General features: G+C 40.9%; 2 protein-coding genes across 5 annotated transcripts in view; one reads left to right on the top strand and one right to left on the bottom strand.

Annotated features, from left to right (window-relative positions):
- Positions 1-5290: 5290 nt before the first annotated feature.
- On the bottom strand, positions 5291-15917 carry tlcd1 (TLC domain containing 1). Its single transcript, XM_062959015.1, has 4 exons — positions 15669-15917; positions 11292-11377; positions 11104-11186; positions 5291-5999 (listed from the first exon to the last, which is right to left on the bottom strand). The coding sequence occupies exons 1-4, from the start codon at positions 15860-15862 to the stop codon at positions 5613-5615; spliced, it is 750 nt and encodes a 249-aa protein (XP_062815085.1). The 5' UTR covers positions 15863-15917; the 3' UTR covers positions 5291-5612.
- A 53-nt stretch (positions 15918-15970) lies between these two features.
- The window catches only part of nek8 (NIMA related kinase 8), a 73531-nt gene continuing 68361 nt past the window's right edge, over positions 15971-21140 (top strand). For all 4 annotated transcript variants that reach the window (XR_010000063.1, XR_010000062.1, XM_062959013.1 and 1 more), the window contains exon 1: positions 15971-18162. Coding sequence is in view for 2 of the 4 variants with exons in the window: in XM_062959013.1 (XP_062815083.1) it covers positions 18116-18162 (47 nt within the window). In the remaining 2 variants the exon portion in view is untranslated. The remainder of the gene's footprint in view (positions 18163-21140) is intronic.

The following is a 21140-nucleotide window of genomic DNA, read 5'->3' as shown; positions in this document are numbered from 1 at the left end:
TTGCAACTCCTATAACTCCCTCCAAAGACCTCCAGTATTTTTTTTCTGGTCATGGGAGTTCTGTGTGCCAAATTAGTTCCTGGTCCATTGTTGGTGGAATTCAGAGTGCTCTTAAATTGCAGGTCAACTATACATCCCAGTACCTAAAACTCCTATAAATCATGGTGAATTCTTCCCAAACCCCTCCAGTATTTTCAGTAGCTGATCAATTCCTCTCTGTTTGCTTTGTGCAATAGAAAAGAATAGGAAAGGGTTAAGCGAGAGGCAGTGGGTGGTGTCATGCAAATTCCACACCAATGGAGAGAATCAGAAACACTGGGGTGTCTGTGATGGAGGAAAAACGGAAAATCTAGGATGAAATTGTCCTTATGAAAGCCTTCACTTGGGTAGTGGGCAGTATGGCATTTGTGGAGTGTGTTGGCAGGGCTCTTGGACATGTTTACGGCAGTCTATAACCTGGAATGTCATGGGAGGGAGGGCCGTTGGTGTCTCCTGAGTATTTATTACGTTTATATCCCGCTCTTCTCACCCCGGAGGGGACTCAGCGGCTTACAAATCAAATGTACATACAACATATTGTTAGGATAGCACAATATAATTATTAAATTACTATATTGTACTATATCATATGGTAATATTACATTTAATATATAATATATAATTAATATTACTATATTATATTATTAGTATAATATTGTATTACATTATAATATCAATATTATAAGTATATACAATTTATTTATTTATTTGCGACATTTATATACCACCCTTCTCACCCCGAAGGGGACTCAGGGCGGTTTACAAGTATATATACATACAATATATTATATTATACAACTATATCGCAATATTATTAGTAATATTGCATGTAATATAAATATACAATTATAATAGTGAATTATAATTATTACATTGTATTACAATATATTATATATTTATAAATTATTGAGATACATATATGTGTGTGTGTGTGTGTGTGTGTGTGTGTGTGTGTGGAGCTATAGCTATTAGTAGTAGGAGCTATAGCTATTTGTGGAAGTGGACACCCCAGACACACACATAAATACATATTTTGACTTTTATTATGTGTATAGATGATTATTATTACCATTCTGAGTAGTGGGAGCTATAGCTGTTTGTGGAAGTTGGACACCCCAGCCACACACATACCCCATATATACTCGAGTATAAGCCGACCAAAATATAAGCCAAGGCACCTAATTTTACCACAAAAAACTGGGAAAATAAGCTGTACAAGCCGAAGGTGGGAAATGCAGCAACTACTGGTAAATTTCAAAAATAAAAATAGATAACAATAAAATTACATTAATTGAGGCATCAGTAGGTTAAATGTTTTTGAATATTTACATAGAACTGTAATTGAAGATGAGACTGTCCAACTCTGATTAAATCATTATTTTAACCTTCAATGTACATGTGATTACGTATCCATCCAATAGTAATAAATACACTAAAATAATAAATGTAATAATAATAATACAAGTCAAATAATAAATGTAATAATAACAATAGAGGAAAAAATAATAAATTACGTATATACTCGAGTATAAGCCGACCTGAATATAAGCCAACCAGGACCCTCACTCGAGTATAAGCCAAGGGTGGCTTTTTCAGTCCTAAAAAACAACTGAAAAACTCAGTGAGTATATACGGTACATACATATTTTGACTTTTATTATATGTATACAGTAGAGTCTCACTTATCCAACATAAACGGGCCGACAGAATGTTGGATAAGCGAATATGTTGGATAATAAGGAGGCATTAAGGAAAACGCTATTAAACATTAAATTAGGTTATGATTTTACAAATTAAGCACCAAAACATCATGTTAGACAACAAATTTGGCAGAAAAGGTAGTTCAATACTCAGTAATGCTATGTAGTAATTACTGTATTTATGAATTTAGCACCAAAATATCACGATATACTGAAAACATTGACTACAAAAATGCGTTGGATAATCCAGTATGTTGGATAAGTGAGACTCTACTGTATAAGGATTATTCTCATCATACTGCCCTCTTGTGGACTTCTTTTGCTGTAAGAATACTTCTGAAAGAAGTCAAAACTGCCGCTCTGTTGTAAGCAACAAAATGTCTTAATCTATTTGAACAAAACGTGAAACAAATCCTCAGAAGATTTTTATCTTTGCTGTTCTTTTGGACTCGGGGTGGAAGTAGCAAAGGGGAAGTTGATTTTCTTGTTTTTCCAAGCCTAGATCCGGCCCGATTGGTTGCCTCAAAGGACAAGGGCTTTTCTTGTCTTTCGACACCAGACCACAGAAAAACAACCTCGCATTAGCAGTCCCGGCAGGCCTGTGCCGAAAAGGCAAAGATTCTGGAAGCCTTTGAAAAAAGCTTCATGTAAAAGACCACTTCAACCTCTTTATGCCAGGAATCTGTCCAGAGGAAGAAACAAATGTTCAACCTTCCTCTGGCAAGACACAAGCCATCCTATTTGCACTCCAGTCACTTATTGTCTCCCAATTATAATGCTCCAGATGGCTAGGAAATGCAGATTAAGGGCAAAACAGACTGCTACAGTGAATCCCTTTTGAGAGTGCTTGATGCCAAGCAGCAGATCCATGTTTTTGAGCCTCCGTCCAGACTCTTGTTTCTGTCTGGGCCAAGCTGGCACCAGCTCCGGTTTCTCTCCTGGGTTGTGTTGCATTGGATCGGATGGGCTGCTCATTGCCAAATGGGTTCCTATGGCAGCTGCCCAGGGAGACGGTTTTCTAGGCAACGAGAGCGTCACCTTGGTGTTGCATTTCCTCGCAACTGGTTCGGCGTCCATCCAAACCCACCTTTCATCTCAATCCTTTTAAAAAATCCCTCTTTAAAATCCTGCTACACAGGTAAAGAAAGTTAAGGCTTGGAAGGGACCCCTAAAGGTCATCTAGTCTGACCTCGGTTTAAGGGAGGCATGGACAAACCAGTTTTGGACTTCAGCTCCTGGTAGGCTGTTAGGAATTGTGGGAGTTGAAGTCCAAAATTCCTGGAGAGCTGAAGTTTGCCTATGCCTGGTTTTAGGTCATAACACAGCTATGTCTCCTCTATCTATCTATATATATAAAAGAATGATGGCATCAGGGCAGCGGACAAAACAACAAAACTACAGGCCCCCCAACCTCTAAATTTGACAACACAACCCATCATCTACGGCTCTATGTTGATACAACAAAAAGAAAAGAAAAATAAAGTCCTAATTAGAGGGAGAGGAATAATTGTTTTTATCCAATTGCTGCCAGTTAGAAGTCTAAGCTCCGCCCACTTGGTCTCCTAGCAACCAACTCAGCCCAGGGGACAGTCAGAGTTAGGTTTCACTTAGGCCACTTCCACAGATTATCTAAAGCCCCAGCTTCTGCCAACCCAGAAGTTCGAAAACATGCAAATGAGAGTAGATGAATAGGTACTGCTCCAGCAAGAAGGTAACGGCGCTCCATGCAGTCATGCCGGCCACATGACCTTGGAGGTGTCTATGGACAATGCCGGCCCTTCGGCTTAGAAATGGAGATGAGCCCCAACCCCCAGAGTCAGACACGATTGGACTTAATGTCAGGGGAAAACGTTTACCCTGTACCTTAACTACCACCAATACCTCAATACTTTATTTCCCAGACCACCAGACTTTGCCACAGCAACGCGTAGCCGGGCACAGCTAGTGACATATATGTCGCTGCCTGTTGTGAGGCCGCCTTGAGTCCCCATTGGGGTGAGAAGGGCAGGGTACAACTGTGATAAATAAATACTGTATATACTCGAGTATAAGCCAAGGCACCTAATTTTACCACAAAAAACTGGGAAAACATTGACTCCAGTATAAGCCAAGATACCAATAAAATTACATTAATTGAGGCATCAGTAGGTTAAATGTTTTTGAATATTTACATAAAGCGCTAATTTAAGATGAGATTGTCCAACTCTGATCAAATCATTATTCTCATCTTCTTCAATGTAAATGTGCTTATGTATTCTTTTAATAATAATAGAGTGAATAATAAATGTATTAATAATAAAAATAGAGTAAAATAATAAATGTAATAAGATCAGAGTGAAATAATAAATGTATTAATAATAAAAATAGAGTAAAATGTAAAAGTAACAATAATAGAGTAAAATAATAAATGTAATAATAGAGTAAAATAATGTAACAATACCAATGATAGAGAAAAATAATAAATATACCATATATACTTGAGTATAAGCCAACCTGAATATAAGCCCACCAGGACTCTCACCCGAGTATACGCTGAGGAGGGTTTTTTTTTTCAGTCCTAAAAAAAGGGCTGAAAAACTAGGCTTATACTCGAGTATAGCGATGAATGAGCTTTGCAACTCCTTCCCCACAAAACTCTGTCGCCTGCATTGCCAGGAAGTTGCGTCATCACGGGAAGGGGTGACCGGCTGGTTGAGGACGCAAGCGGCAGAGTTTTGTGGGGAAGGAGTTGCCAAGCTCATTCATCACTATGATAAGTACCTAGATTTGAATAGCGACTATGTTGAGAAGTGGTATTTGGGTCTGGCTTTCAACTGCATATGGTAAACGTTTTCTCCTATACTTTGTTCATTTTTAATTCCAAAACGTAATCATCTTTCTGGATAACCTTAAGTCCAGTCACGTCTGACTCTGCGGGTTGGTGCTCATCCCCATTTCTAAGCCAAAGAGCCGGAGTTGTCCGTAGACTCCTCCAAGATCATGTGGCCGGCATGACTGCATGGAGCTCCGTTAGCTTCCCGCTGGAGCAGTACCTATTGATCTACTCACATTTGCATGTTTTCGAACTGCTAGGTTGGCAGGAGCTGGGGCTAACAGCGGGTGCTCACTCCGCTTCCAGGATTTGAACCTGGGACCTTTTGGTCTGCAAGTTCAGCAGCTCAGTGCTTTAACACACCGTGCCACCAGGGCTCCCACTTAAACTGGAGATAATGTTTTCCCAGTTTTTTTGTGGTAAAATTAGGTTCCTTGGCTTATATTCGGGTTGGCTTATACTCAAGTATATACGGTAATAATTATTGTTTATATTATTTTTCTCTCCATGCGGAGACTCACACACACACGCACATACAATGTGTTTAAGTATGCGCATATATATATATATATATATTTACACACACACATATATATATTAAGATTTTGTAAATAAAGGGTACATTGAGTCAGACATTCCCATTTCTCCTTTGTATGGTGACATTTGAGCTACTATTAGCAGTCTTAAGTATTGGTAGTAAGGTGAGATAAAAATAAGTAGGAAAACAAAATAGGGAGGATGAGGTTGGGAACAGATTTTTTTAATGCATAAAACAACCCTCCCCTTTGCAAACAAAACACAAAACACTGCACTTCCAAACTCGAGAAAACAAAACATAGCAGGCAGACAAACTCTTTATCTCACGCGTCACATCTTCCAACTCACATTCATTTTCCTTTCGCTTCCTGTTTGGGATCGGACCGGATTTCCTTTTGGGAAAGAAGGCCAAAACCCAGTCCAAAAAAGGGGCCCAAACTCTTATTTGGTCCCAAAGAAAAAAGAGAGAACGCCGCAGTTTAAGGCACGCCGGTGGCGGTGGAAGCGGAGCCTCCAGGCCGGCTTTAGTCGTTGAGGAACTTCCTCTCGCTCTCGGGCCCGTCCTTGTGGGCGCTTGGGCAGAAGTCCGTGCGCAGGAGGCGGGAGAAGTAGACCAGGATCATGCCGTCCAGGAGCACCAGGTTGACCATGAGGAAGAGGCCCTGGCCCCGCAGCTCCACGTAGCGGACAAAATACCAGGTCAGGTAGGCCTGCGGGAAGAGGCGGAAGAGGAAGTACATGCCCAGGTTGACGTACTTGTTGACCTTGTAGAAGGTGCGGAAGGGCAGCCGGCCCAGGCGCATCATCATCCGCAGCGTCAGGAAGATGTTGCTCACCTCCACAAAGAGCGAGACCAAGGCGGCCGCCACAAAGCGGTCCAGGTAGATGGCCGAGAACAAGCCCGAAACGGCCTGCGAGGGAAAGGGAAACCAGGCGGGTTACGCGGACCTCCCTTCTCCAAATCTCTTGTAAAGTCATTGGCAACTTATTCATAAACTTACATTACTTCGTCAGCAACTCACTTGTACATTCATTTCCGACTTATGGTGACTCTTGTAAATTCATTGCTAACTTATTCGTAAATGTATTCCCTACTTACATTACTTTGTCAGCAACTCACTTGTACTTTTCCGACTTATGGTGACTCTTGTAAATTCATTGCTAACTTATTCGTAAATGTATTCCCTACTTACATTACTTTGTCAGCAACTCACTTGTACTTTTCCGACTTATGGTGACTCTTGTAAATTCATTGCTAACTTATTCGTAAATGTATTCCCTACTTACATTACTTCGTCAGCAACTCACTTGTACATTCATTTCCGACTTATGGTGACTCTTGTAAATTCATTGCTAACTTATTCGTAAATGTATTCCCTACTTACATTACTTTGTCAGCAACTCACTTGTACTTTTCCGACTTATGGTGACTCTTGTAAATTCATTGCTAACTTATTCGTAAATGTATTCCCTACTTACATTACTTCGTCAGCAACTCACTTGTACATTCATTTCCGACTTATGGTGACTCTTGTAAATTCATTGCTAACTTATTCGTAAATGTATTCCCTACTTACATTACTTTGTCAGCAACTCACTTGTACATTCATTTCCGACTTATGGTGACTCTTGTAAATTCATTGCTAACTTATTCGTAAATGTATTCCCTACTTACATTACTTTGTCAGCAACTCACTTGTACTTTTCCGACTTATGGTGACTCTTGTAAATTCATTGCTAACTTATTCGTAAATGTATTCCCTACTTACATTACTTCGTCAGCAACTCACTTGTACATTCATTTCCGACTTATGGTGACTCTTGTAAATTCATTGCTAACTTATTCGTAAATGTATTCCCTACTTACATTACTTTGTCAGCAACTCACTTGTACTTTTCCATCTTATGGTGACTCTCTTGTAAATTCATTGCTAACTTATTCGTAAATGTATTCCCTACTTACATTACTTCGTCAGCAACTCACTTGTACATTCATTTCCGACTTATGGTGACTCTTGTAAATTCATTGCTAACTTATTCGTAAATGTATTCCCTACTTACATTACTTTGTCAGCAACTCACTTGTACTTTTCCAACTTATGGTGACTCTCTTGTAAATTCATTGCTAACTTATTCGTAAATGTATTCCCTACTTACATTACTTTGTCAGCAACTCACTTGTACTTTTCCATCTTATGGTGACTCTCTTGTAAATTCATTGCTAACTTATTCGTAAATGTATTCCCTACTTACATTACTTCGTCAGCAACTCACTTGTACATTCATTTCCGACTTATGGTGACTCTTGTAAATTCATTGCTAACTTATTCGTAAATGTATTCCCTACTTACATTACTTTGTCAGCAACTCACTTGTACTTTTCCAACTTATGGTGACTCTCTTGTAAATTCATTGCTAACTTATTCGTAAATGTATTCCCTACTTACATTACTTTGTCAGCAACTCACTTGTACTTTTCCATCTTATGGTGACTCTCTTGTAAATTCATTGCTAACTTATTCGTAAATGTATTCCCTACTTACATTACTTTGTCAGCAACTCACTTGTACTTTTCCATCTTATGGTGACTCTCTTGTAAATTCATTGCTAACTTATTCGTAAATGTATTCCCTACTTACATTACTTCGTCAGCAACTCACTTGTACATTCATTTCCGACTTATGGTGACTCTTGTAAATTCATTGCCAACTTATTCGTAAATGTATTCCCTACTTACATTACTTTGTCAGCAACTCACTTGTACTTTTCCAACTTATGGTGACTCTCTTGTAAATTCATTGCTAACTTATTCGTAAATATATTCCCTACTTAATTACTTCATCAGCAACTCACTTGTACATTCACTGCCGATTTATGGCGACTCTCTTGTTAATTCATTTCCAACTTTCTCGTACATTCATTGTTGACTTATTATGGGGACCCTAACACATCCCCTGGGCAACATCTATGTAGACAGCCAATTATCTCACAACAGAAGCGACTTGCAGTATTTTCTCAATAATAAAATAAATGACCTTTTCATATACTCATGTACAGTACAGTAGAGTCTCACTTATCCAACACTCACTTATCCAACGTTCTGGATTATCCAACGCATTTTTGTAGTCAATGTTTTCAAAACATCGTGATATTTTGGTGCTAAATTCGTAAATACAGTAATTACTACATAGCATAACTGCGTATTTAACTAATTTTCCTGTCAAATTTGTTGTGTAACATGATGTTTTGGTGCTTAATTTGTAAAATCATAACCTAATTTGATGTTTAATAGGCTTTTTCTTAATCCCTCCTTATTATCCAACATATTCACTTATCCAACATTCTGCTGGCCTGTTTATGTTGGATAAGTGAGACACTACTGTACTTGTAAATGTGTTGCCAACTTACAGCAACCCTATTGTAACTTTATTGCTAACAGACCAGTCACTTCAATGCTGAAACTACAGCAACATTCTCGTAACTTTGTTGTTGATTTACGTGAACTGTATCCTAAATTCATTGGTAACTTAACAGCAACCCATTCATAAACTCATTATGTTATCCACTCAACAGTTGTGGGTCTATGGACCGTAATAAAGATTATTATTATTATTTTATTATGACACAGCAAACAAGATAGATATGCTGGATTTCGTATCACAAGTCGAACACTTCCCAAGTGTCTAGGACTGTGTGATGTATTATTATTATTGAACTGGCCAATATTATTATTATTGACACAAAGGCATAGAATGACACATCAAACAAGATAGATATGCTGGATTTCGTGTGACAAAATCACAAGTCGAACACTTCCCAAGTGTCTAGGACTGTGTGCTGTATTTTTGGATGATGCGTGCAGATCCCAGCAGGGTGGCCTTTTGCAGTTGGCAGATTGTGATTTTGTCAATGTCTATTGTTTCCAAATGCCGGCTGAGATCTCTTGGCACGGCACCCAGTGTGCCCATCACCACCGGGACCACCTGCACTGTTTTCTGCCAGATTATTATTATTATTGACACAATGACGTTGTATGACGCAGCAAACAAGATAGATATGCTGGAGTTATTATTCGTTGCTGACTTAATGGCGACCCTCTTGTTCCCAAACTACTTAAACAATTGGGTTGCTGTGAGTTTTCCAGACTGTATGGCCATGTTCCAGAAGCATTCTCTCCTGACATTTTGCCCACATCTATGGCAGGCATCCCAGTGATTCTGACAATGAAAGCCTTTGACAACCCAATAATAATAATAATAATAATGTCCCATGTGACAGTCACATTGACGAAAAACAACAGGAAAAACTCAACCGCTATCAGGACCTCAAGATTGAACTTAGTCCTAAAAGGCCTCTCAGGAGAGGTATAGAGCAGGGGTCCCCAAACTTTTTAAACAGGGGGCCAGTTCACGATCCTTTGGACTGTTGGAGGGCCGGACTATAGTTGGCCACCGAGCAATAATAATAATAATTAATAATAATAAAAATAATAATAAAGAGGATTGGAAGAGACCCCTTGGGCCATTGAGTCCAATCCCCTTCTGCCTCTGTGCACCAAAAGCACAAGCAAAGCACCCCTGACAGATGGCCTCCCAGCCTCAATGTTAATAATAATAATAATACCCTTGGGCCATTGAGTCCAACCCCCTTTTGCCTTTGTGCACTGAAAGAACAAGCAAAGCACCTCTGACAGATGGCCTCCCAGCCTCAATGTTAATAATAATAATAATAATAATACCCTTGGGCCATTGAGTCCAACCCCCTTTTGCCTTTGTGCACTGAAAGAACAAGCAAAGCACCTCTGACAGATGGCCTCCCAGCCTCAATGTTAATAATAATAATAATAATAATAATAATAATAATAATAATACCCTTGGGCCATTGAGTCCAACCCCCTTTTGCCTTTGTGCACTGAAAGAACAAGCAAAGCACCTCTGACAGATGGCCTCCCAGCCTCAATGTCAATAATAATAATAATAATAATAATAATAATAATAACAACAACAACAACTTTGGGCCATTGAGTCCAACCCCCTTCTGCCTCTGTGCACCAAAAGCACAAGCAAAGCACCCCTGACAGATGGCCTCCCAGCCTCAATGTTAATAATAATAATAATAATAATAATAATAATAATACCCTTGGGGCCATTGAGTCCAATCCCCTTCTGCCTCTGTGCACCAAAAGCACAAGCAAAGCACCCCTGACAGATGGCCTCCCAGCCTCAATGTTAATAATAATAATACCCTTGGGCCATTGAGTCCAACCCCCTTTTGCCTTTGTGCACTGAAAGAACAAGCAAAGCACCTCTGACAGATGGCCTCCCAGCCTCAATGTTAATAATAATAATACCCTTGGGCCATTGAGTCCAACCCCCTTTTGCCTTTGTGCACTGAAAGAAGCAAAGCACCCCTGACAGATGGCCTCCCAGCCTCAATGTCAATAATAATAATAATAATAATAATAATAACTTTGGGCCATTGAGTCCAACCCCCTTCTGCCTCTGTGCACCAAAAGCACAAGCAAAGCACCCCTGACAGATGGCCTCCCAGCCTCAATGTCAATAATAATAATAATAATAACTTTGGGCCATTGAGTCCAACCCCCTTCTGCCTCTGTGCACCAAAAGCACAAGCAAAGCACCCATGACAGATGGCCTCCCAGGTTCAATATTATTATTATTATTAATAATAATAATAATAATAAGGGTTGTAAGAGAAGAAGAGACCCCTTGGGTCATTTAGCCCAACCCCCTTCTGCCTTTGTGCCATGGGGGCCGGATTAATGGCTTGATGGGCCGCATCCGGCCCCTGGGCCTTAGTTTGGGGACCCCTGGTATAGAGGCTCAGCCCTGTCTCGGGTTCTTGGGAAGAGGCCCCGCCCCTCCCCTGGCCCCACCCCCATGTCCTAATAGGTGCCATCACTGCCCCCCTGGATCGCTGCAGCGCCCACCAGGGGGCGGTAGTGCCCACTTTGGGAATCCCTGCTTTAGTGAATCCTTTTGTGCTGGGACTTACCATCGCATGGTGGACCAGGTACTCCCAGGAGGCTCGCGCCTGGTGGCAGATGATGATATCCAAGGAGTCGTGGATGAAATAACCTTAGAGGGAGACAGAAACACGCCAGGTCTGAGCCTGATCTGGGGATCTTGATGGGAGATGGAGGCGTCCCATCAAGGGGGACAAGCCCACCCCGACTTCCTTACCGGCCGAAACGCACATCAGCAAACGCCCCGAAGGAGTGGAGGTCTGGACCAGATCTGCAAAGATGCCTTCTGGGATCTGCCAGATCCTGAAAGGAAGGAAGGAAGCAGAATCAAGGAAGGAAGGAGAACGATAGGTTAGGAAGGAGGAGAAAAATCTTTGTCAACACCCAGTTCTGGTATTTGCTATTCCTCATTGCAAAGAAATAAATCACCTATTTTTGCAACTGTGCCTATAATAGGCTGTGTGTATTTATTTATTTATTTATTTGCGACATTTATATACCGCCCTTCTCACCCCGAAAGGGACTCAGGGCGGTTTACAAGTACAGTAGAGTCTCACTAATCCAAGCTAAACGGGCCAGCAGAAGCTTGGATAAGCGAATATCTTGGATTATAAGGACTGATCAAGGAAAAGCCTATGAAACATCAAATTAGGTTATGATTTTACAAATTAAGCACCAAAACTTCATGTTATACAACAAATTTGACATAAAAAATAGTTCAATACGCAGTAATGTTATGTTGTAATTACTGTAGTTCTGAATTTAGCACCAAAATATCACGATATATTGGAAACATTGACTACAAAACGGCTTGGATTATCCAGAGGCTTGGATAAGCGAGGCTTGGATTAGTGAGACTCTACTGTATATATACATACAATATATTATATTATACAACTGTATCGCAATATTATTAGTAATATTGCATGTAATATAAATATACAATTATAATAGTGAATTATAATTATTATTACATTGTATTACATCATCATATTATTAATATTACATGTGTGTTTATATAATTTATGTTTAATGACGTCTAGATGTAGATTAAATGATGGCTTTGATATGTAAATTTTGGGTATAATTTGGCTGTGGATGTTGACTTTTGGGACGTGGTTGTTTGTATTCTGTCTCTTGTTGATGAATTGGATCTGGCATGGAATTCTTGCCATCTTTTGTTGTAATTCAACCTGAATCCCCTTGGGGGGAGAGGGCAAAATATAAATAAAGTATTATTATTGACACAACAACATTGTATGACACAGCAAACAAGATAGATATGCTGGATTTCGTATCACAAAATCACAAGTCAAACACTTCCCAAGTGTTTAGTTATTATTGTTATGTGCTTGTATATAGTTATGTGTATATAGAGGTAGGTGTTTGTGCATATATGAGTATGGGCTTGTATGGATGCATATCAAAGCATATACAAAGGTATTTATGTGTGTCTATGATGAGTAATAATAATAATAGTGTTTGTGCATATATATGGGTATGGGCTTGTATGGATGCATATAAATGCATATACATAGTTATGTATGTGTGTCTATATGATGGGTAATAATAATAGTGTTTTCATATATAGGAGTATGGGCTTGTATGGATGCATATAAATGCATACACATGTCTATATGATGGGTAATAATAATAATATTATAATACAGTAGAGTCTCACTTATCCAACATAAACGGGCCAGCAGAATGTTGGATAAGCGAATATGTTGGATAAGAAGGAGGCATTAAGGAAAAGCCTATTAAACATCAAATTAGGTTATGATTTTACAAATGAAGCACCAAAACATCATGTTAGACAACAAATTTGGCAGAAAAAGTAGTTCAATACGCAGTAATGCTATGTAGTAATTACTGTATTTATGAATTTAGCACCAAAATATCACGATATATTGAAAACATTGACTACAAAAATGCGTTGGATAATCCAGAACATTGGATAAGCGAGTGTTGGATAAGTGAGACTCTACTGTAATAGTGTTTGTGCATATATATGAGTATGGGCTTGTATGGATGCATATAAACGCATATACATAGGGATCTATGTCTGTCTATATGATGAGTAATAATAATGATAGTGTTTGCATATATATGAGTATGGGCTTGTATGGATGCATATAAATGCATATACATAGGGATCTATGTCTGTCTATATGATGAGTAATAATAATGATAGTGTTTGTGCATATATAGGAGTATGGGCTTGTATGGATGCATATAAATGCATATACATAGGGATCTATGTCTGTCTATATGATGAGTAATAATAATGATAGTGTTTGTGCATATATAGGAGTATGGGCTTGTATGGATGCATATAAATGCATATACATAGGGATCTATGTCTGTCTATATGATGAGTAATAATAATGATAGTGTTTGTGCATATATAGGAGTATGGGCTTGTATGGATGCATATAAATGCATATACATAGGTGTGTCTATATTATGGGTAATAATAATAATTTTATTTTTGTATCCTGCCTCCCCAAAGGGACTTACATGTGTTTCAATGGATATATATTGGTGTGTGTGTGTGTATATATATATATATATATATATATTCCAAAAAAATATCATGCTGCCTACTCTCTCTTCGATGGCAACAAATCCCATGATCAAACCCCACCCTTGATGTAGCCTGGGGATGATGGGAGTGGGAAGAGGAGGCAGCTGGAGTGAAAACACGTTTGCACCGAAACTGCGAAAAACGTGTTTGCACCGAAACTGGGTCTAGTGCCTCTCTGCCGCTCTTGAGAAGACGAAGAAGAAGCCAGACCGGTTTCCGTCCTTTGCGAAGAAAACACTTCAGGGACAGAAATAGGAACAGGTGATGGGGAAAGATAAACACAGGGAGGAGGAGAGGCTTCTGGGTCCTTCGGGGTGAGATATACTACATATGTATGCATGTACATACAGACATAAAACCCACCAAATAATAATAAAAACAACCTCCAAGGATGCCTGCCATAGATGTGGGCAAAACGTCAGGAGAGCATGCTTCTGGAGCATGGCCAGACAGCCTGGAATACTCACAACCCAATACAGTAGAGTCTCACTTATCCAAGCTAAACGGGCCAGCAGAAGCTTGGATAAGTGAATATCTTGGATAATAAGGAGGGATTAAGGAAAAGCCTATTAAACATCAAATTAGGTTATGATTTTACAAATTAAGCACCAAAACATCATGTTATACAACTAATTTGACAGAAAAAGTAGTTCAATACACAGTAATGTTATGTTGTAATTGCTGTATTTTCGAATTTAGCACCAGAATATCATGATATATTGAAAACATTGACTACAAAAATGGCTTGGATAATCCAGAGGCTTGGATAAGTGAGACACTACTGTAATAATAATAATAATAATAATAATAATAATATAGTATATATAATATATTATCATATAATATAGTATTATGACTATTATTTAAGACTAAGTGACCTCTGCGTATGCTCAAAGGCACTCTTGCCTCCGTAGATGTGGGTGAAACATCAGGAGAGAATACTTCTGGAGCCTGGAACACTTACCACAACCCAATAATATTAATATGATACTATATATAATATTATATTATCATATAATATAGTATTGTGACTATTATTGAAGGCTAGGTGCCCTCTGTGTATGCTCAGAGGCACTCTTCCTTCCATAGATGTGGGTGAAACGTCAGGAGAGAATGCTTCTGGAGCATGGCCAGACAGCCTGGAACACTCACAACCCAATAATAATAATAATATAGTATATATAATATATTATCATAATATAGTATGATTACTATGATTGAAGGCTAGGTGCCCTCTGTGTATGCTCAGAGGCACTCTTGCTTCCATAGATGTGGGCAAAATGTCAGGAGAGAATGCTTCTGGACCATGGCCAGACACCCTGGAACACTCAACCCAATAATAATATAGTATATATTATATAGTATGATTATTATGATTTAAGGATAGGTGCCCTCTGTGTATCCTCAGAGGCACTCTTGCTTCCATAGATGTGGGTGAAAACTCAGGAGAGCATGCTTCTGGAGCATGGCCAGACAGCCTGGAACACTCAACCCAATAATAATAATATAGTATACATTATATAGTATGATTATTATGATTTAAGGATAGGTGCCCTCTGTATACTCAGAGGCACTCTTGCTTCCATAGATGTGGGTGAAAACTCAGGAGAGCATGCTTCTGGAGCATGGCCAGACAGCCTGGAACACTCGCAACCCAATAATATTAATATGATAGTATATATAATATTACATTATCATATAATATAGTATTACTATTATTATTTACGGCTAGGTGCCCTCTGCGTATGCTCAAAGGCACTCTTGCTTGCATGGATGGGAGGCAAGGCTAGAGAATGGGAAAGAAGGACCCATCATGCCCTATAATGGGAGGAAAAGGACAGACTGGGAATAACTTGGAGATGAGGGATGGAGGGAGGGGGAGTGAGCGGCTCTGCGCATGCTCGGAGGGGTCTTGGGGAGATGCGGGAGGGAGGGGGAGTGAGTGGCTCTGCGCATGCCCAGAGGGGTCTCTCTCTGACTGACTGACTCTGTCTCTGTGTCTCTCACCCAACGACGGCCCAGATGCCGGCCACGACGGAGTGGGCGAAGGAGACGAGGAGGTTCCTCCAGCGCCAGGTGCGGGTGGCGTCGAGGCGGACGTGGGCCGGGAGCGGGAGGCGGCGCAGGGCCCAGCGGAGGCCCCCGAAGGCCAGCGTCGAGCCCGCCACCAGCAGCGAGGGACGCAGCCGCCAGGGAGACATCCCTCCCTCCCTCCCTCCCTCCGGGACCCACGTGCGCCCCGCCGAGGGGAGGGGCCCGCACGCACGCACCGCCCCCATTGGGCGGGGCGCGCGTCAGGCAGGGCCATCATACAGGAGGGGGCGGGGCCAAGACCAGGCAATGCCACAGTACCATAGAATCAAGGCGCCTCACTGAGGGGCGGGGCTAATTACGTCACGGAGGGGCGGGGCTAAGCCCGGCAATGCCGCAATACCATAGAATCAAGGCGCTTCACTGAGGGGCGGGACTAAGTACGTCACGGAGAGGCGGAGCTAAGGCCAGGCATTGCCACAAAGCGAGTCTTTCATGTCATTGAGGGGCGGGGCTAAGTACGTCACGGAGAGGCGGAGCTAAGGCCAGGCATTGCCACAAAACGAGTCTTTCATGTCATTGAGGGGCGGGGCTAAGTACGTCACGGAGAGGCGGAGCTAAGGCCAGGCATTGCCACAAAGCGAGTCTTTCATGTCATTGAGGGGCGGGGCTAAGTACGTCACGGAGAGGCGGAGCTAAGGCCAGGCATTGCCACAAAGCGAGTCTTTCATGTCATTGAGGGGCGGGGCTAAGTACGTCACGGAGAGGCGGAGCTAAGGCCAGGCATTGCCACAAAGCGAGTCTTTCATGTCATTGAGGGGCGGGGCTAAGTACGTCACGGAGAGGCGGAGCTAAGGCCAGGCATTGCCACAAAACGAGTCTTTCATGTCATTGAGGGGAGGGGCTAAGTACGTCATGGAGAGGCGGAGCTAAGGCCAGGCATTGCCACAAAGCGAGTCTTTCATGTCATTGAGGGGCGGGGCTAAGTACGTCACGGAGAGGCGGAGCTAAGGCCAGGCATTGCCACAAAAAGTCTTTCATGTCATTGAGGGGCGGGGCTAAGTACGTCATGGAGAGGCGGAGCTAAGGCCAGGCATTGCCACAATACTTTGCAGTCTTTCATGTGACTGAGGGGCGGGGCTAAAGTCGCGTCACGGAGAGGCGGAGCTAAGGCCAGGCATTGCCACAAAACGAGTCTTTCATGTCATTGAGGGGCGGGGCTAAGTACGTCACGGAGAGGCGGAGCTAAGGCCAGGCATTGCCACAATACTTTGCAGTCTTTCATGTGACTGAGGGGCGGGGCTAAAGTCGCGTCACTGGGGGCGGGGCTAAGGCCAAGCATTGCCACAATGCATACAATAAAGGCACTTCACTGGGGGCGGAGCTTCACGGTAGGGCGTGGCTAAGGCGCTTCATGGAGGGGCGGGGCAAACTGCGTCACGGAGGGGCGGAGCTAAGGCCAGGCATTGCCACAATACATTGCAGTCTTTCATGTGACTGAGGGGCGGAGCTAAAGGCACTTCACTGGGGGCGGGGTTAAGGCGCGTCACGGAGGGGCGGGGCTAAGGCTGGTAATGCCACAATACGATAGAATCAAGGCGCTTCCCGGGGGCGTGGCTAAAGTCACGTCACGGAGGGGCGGGACTAAGGCCGGCAATGCAACTATACCATAGAATCAAGGCGCTTCACGGAGGGGCGGGGCCAAGACCAGGCATTGCCACAATATGATAGAATCAAGGCGCTTCACGGGGGCGGGGCTAATTGCGTCACGGAGGGGCGGAGCTAAAGCCAGGCATTGCCACAATACAGTGGAGTCTTTCATGTCACTGAGGGCGGGGCTAAGGCCAAGCATTTCCACAATGCATAGAATAAAGGCACTTCACTGGGGGCGGGGCATTTTACGTCACTGAGGGGCGGGGCCAAGACCAGGCAATCCACAATACAATAAAATCAGGCATCTTCACTGAGGGGCGGGGCTAAGGCTATAGGCTGATATTATTGCTCAAGGCTGCACTTCCCGATTTGGCCACTTGATGGCAGCAAAGGATTGCAGATCAAAATCTCAAGGCAATATTGGGGAAAATATAACATAGAGGTGCAGTTCTGTATTTGGCCACTTGAGGGCAGCAAAGGATTGCAGATCAGAATCCCAAGGCACGTGCAATATTCTTCTGTCCACTAGATAGAATCAAGGCACTTCACAGAGGGGCGGGGCCAAAGCGTCACCAAGGGGCGGGGCTAAGGACAAGCAATGCCTCAATACAGTGGACTCTAGCGCGTTACTGAGGGGCGGGGCTAAGTCCTGGCATTGAAAGCGCGAACGGCCCAAGACCACGCCTTCTTGACCCTCTTCGGCTGCCGTCGCCTTTCTCGGAAGCGTCTCCATGGCAACCGCGGCCTAGTCGGAACCGGAGAAGCCTGCGATGGAGAAATATGAGCGGATTCGTGTGGTCGGGAGAGGGGCCTTCGGGTGAGGAAAGCCGAAGGCGGGGTTGCAGTGGTGATACTACTATCACCACGGGAGGAGGGGGTGATGAGAATGGGATGCTGGGCAATGTTCCAGAAGCATTCTCTCCTGACGTTTCGCTCACATAAGCGTCAGGCATCCTCAGAGGTTGTGAGGTCTGTTGGAAACTAGGCAAGTGAGGGTGGGAGTCCAGGGTGGGAGAATGAACTCTTGTTTGTTTGAGTGTGAATGCTGCAATTGGCCACCATTTTTAGCATTGAATGGCCTTGCAGCTTCAAAGCCTGGCTGCTTCCTGCCTGAGGGAATCCTTTGCTGGAACGTATTAGCTCACGCTTGCCTCAGCCAGACAAGAGTTATTTCTCCCACCCTGGACATTCCATAGGGATATTTATTTAATTTTATTTAATTAATACATTTATATCCCACCCTTCTCACCCCGAAGGGGACTCAGAGCGGCTTACAAATTAAATTTACATACAATATTATATTATTAGCATAGCACAATACTGACAATAAATGACCATATTGTACTATATCAACATATTATAATATTATTAGTAATATTATATGTAATATACAGTAGAGTCTCACTTATCCAACATGAACGGGCCGGCAGAATGTTGGATAAGCGAATATGTTGGATAAAAAGGAGGCATTAAGGAAAAGCCTATTAAACATCAAATTAGGTTATGATTTTACAAATTAAGCACCAAAACGTCATGTTATACAACAAATTTGGCAGAAAAAGTAGTTCAATGCACAGTAATGGTATGTAGTAATTACTGTATTTATAAATTTAGCACCAAAATTTCATGATATATTGAAAACATTGACTACAAAAATAGCTTGGATAATCCAGAACGTTGGATTAGCGAGGCTTGGATAAGTGAGACTCTACTGTAGTATATTAATATATATGAGTGCAATATATATAATATAATAATTATAATAATAGTATAGTATAATATGGTATGTAATATAATAATAACATATAATAGTATAGTATAATAATACAATTACACTGGTGTGATGTAATATATAATAATATATTTATTTATTTATTTACTACATTTATATTCTGCTCTTCTCACCCCAAATGGGACTCAGAGCGGCTTAAGTGAGACTCTACTGTATAATTAATAGTATTAAATTGTATTATTAGTATTATATTATATTACAAAATAATATAATATATTTCCAGCATTTATACCCTGCCCTTCTCACCCGGGGGGGACTCAGGGCAATAATAGTATTAATATTATATGCATATCAACCCCACTTAATTAGTTTCCAACAGACCTCACAACCTCTGAGGATGCCTGCCACAGATGTGGGTGAAACGTCAGGAGAGAATGCTTCTGGAACATGGCCAGACAGCCCGAGAAAACTCACAACAACCCACAGGCCAAAATGATTTTAGTCTTACATAAATAGAAGCGTTATTGTTATTATTATTTATTTAATACATTTATATCCCGCCCTTCTCACCCCGAAGGGGCCTCAGAGCGGCTTACAAATTAAATTTACATACAATATTCTATTATTAGCATAGCACAATACTGGTAATAAATTACTAGATTGTACTATATCAATATATTGTAATATTAGTAGTAATACTACATGTAATATATATAATTAATATTTTATATTGTATTATTAGTATTATATTCTATTACAAAATACCGTATATACTCGAGTATAAGCCAACCCAAATGTAAGCCGAGGCACCTAATTTTACCACAAAAAACATTGACTCCAGTATAAGCCAAGGGTGGTAAATTTCAGAAATAAAAATAGATATCAATAAAATTACATTAATTGAGGCATCAGTAGGTTAAATGTTTTTGAATATTTATATAAAGCTCAAATTTAAGATAAGACTGTCCAACTCTGATCAAATCATGATTGTCATCTTCTTTAATGTAAATGTGCTTATGTATCATTTTAATAATATTAGAGTAAAATAATACATGTAATAATAATAATAAATACAGGAAAATAATACATGTAATAATAAATAGAGTAAAATAATAAATGCAATAATAATAATAAAATCAGAGTGAAATAATAAATGTATTATTAATAATAATAAAAATAGAGTAAAATAAATGTAATAGTAGCAACAATAATAGAGAAAAATAATAAATGTAATAATACCAATAATAATAGAGAAAAATAATAAATGTACCATATATTCTCGAGTATAAGCTGACCCAAATATAAGCCAACCAGGACCCTCACCCGAGTATAAGGCGAGGGGGGGTTTCAGTCTTAAAAAAGGGCTGAAAAACTAGGCTTATACTCGAGTATATACAGTAATATTATTAATATTATATGCATATCAACCCCACTTACCTAGTTTCCAACAGATCTCACAACCTCCGAGGATGCCTGCCAGAGATGTGGGCGAAACGTCAGGAGACAATGCTTCTGGAACATGGCCATACAGCCCGGGAAAACTCACAGCAACCCATGGGTCAAAATGATTTTAGTCTTATATAAATAGAACCGTTGTTGTTATTATTATATTAAACATGAGCCAGCACTGTGCTACTGCAGCAAAAGAGGCCAATCCAATCCAACTCACAGCAACCCACAGGCCAAAATGATTTTAGTCTTATATTAATAGAACCGTTGTTGTTATTATTATATTAAATATGAACCAGCACTGTGCTACTGCAGCAAAAAAGGCCAATCCAATCCAACTCACAGCAACCCACGGGCCAAAATGATTTTAGTCTTTCATAAATAGTACCGTTGTTGTTATTATTATTATATTAAACATGAGCTAGCACTGTGCTACTGCAGCAAAAGAGGCCAATCCAATCCAACTTACAGCAACCCATGGGCCAAAATGATTTTAGTCTTATATTAATAGAACCGTTGTTGTTATTATTATATTAAACATGAGCTGGCACTGTGCTACTGCAGCAAAAGAGGCCAATCCAATCCAACTCACAACAACCCACAGGCCAAAATGA

Source organism: Anolis carolinensis, unplaced genomic scaffold (assembly GCF_035594765.1).
Source record: "Anolis carolinensis isolate JA03-04 unplaced genomic scaffold, rAnoCar3.1.pri scaffold_7, whole genome shotgun sequence".
In the NCBI taxonomy this organism is placed as follows: Eukaryota; Metazoa; Chordata; class Lepidosauria; order Squamata; family Dactyloidae; genus Anolis; species Anolis carolinensis.
Note: the sequence above shows the minus strand (reverse complement) of the source record. Positions and strands in the feature narration are given on the sequence as shown.

What these genes read in the sequence shown, in the direction of transcription:
- tlcd1 (XM_062959015.1), bottom strand. Translation starts at nt 15,862, where the DNA reads ATGTCTCCCTGGCGGCTGCGTCCCTCGCTGCTGGTGGCGGGCTCGACG. An exon ending in GCTGATGTGCGTTTCGGCCG is followed by an intron (nt 11,187 to 11,291) that starts GTAAGGAAGTCG and finishes TCTCCCTCTAAG; the next exon opens with GTTATTTCATCCACGACTCC. An exon ending in ACCTGGTCCACCATGCGATG is followed by an intron (nt 6,000 to 11,103) that starts GTAAGTCCCAGC and finishes TTTCCCTCGCAG; the next exon opens with GCCGTTTCGGGCTTGTTCTC.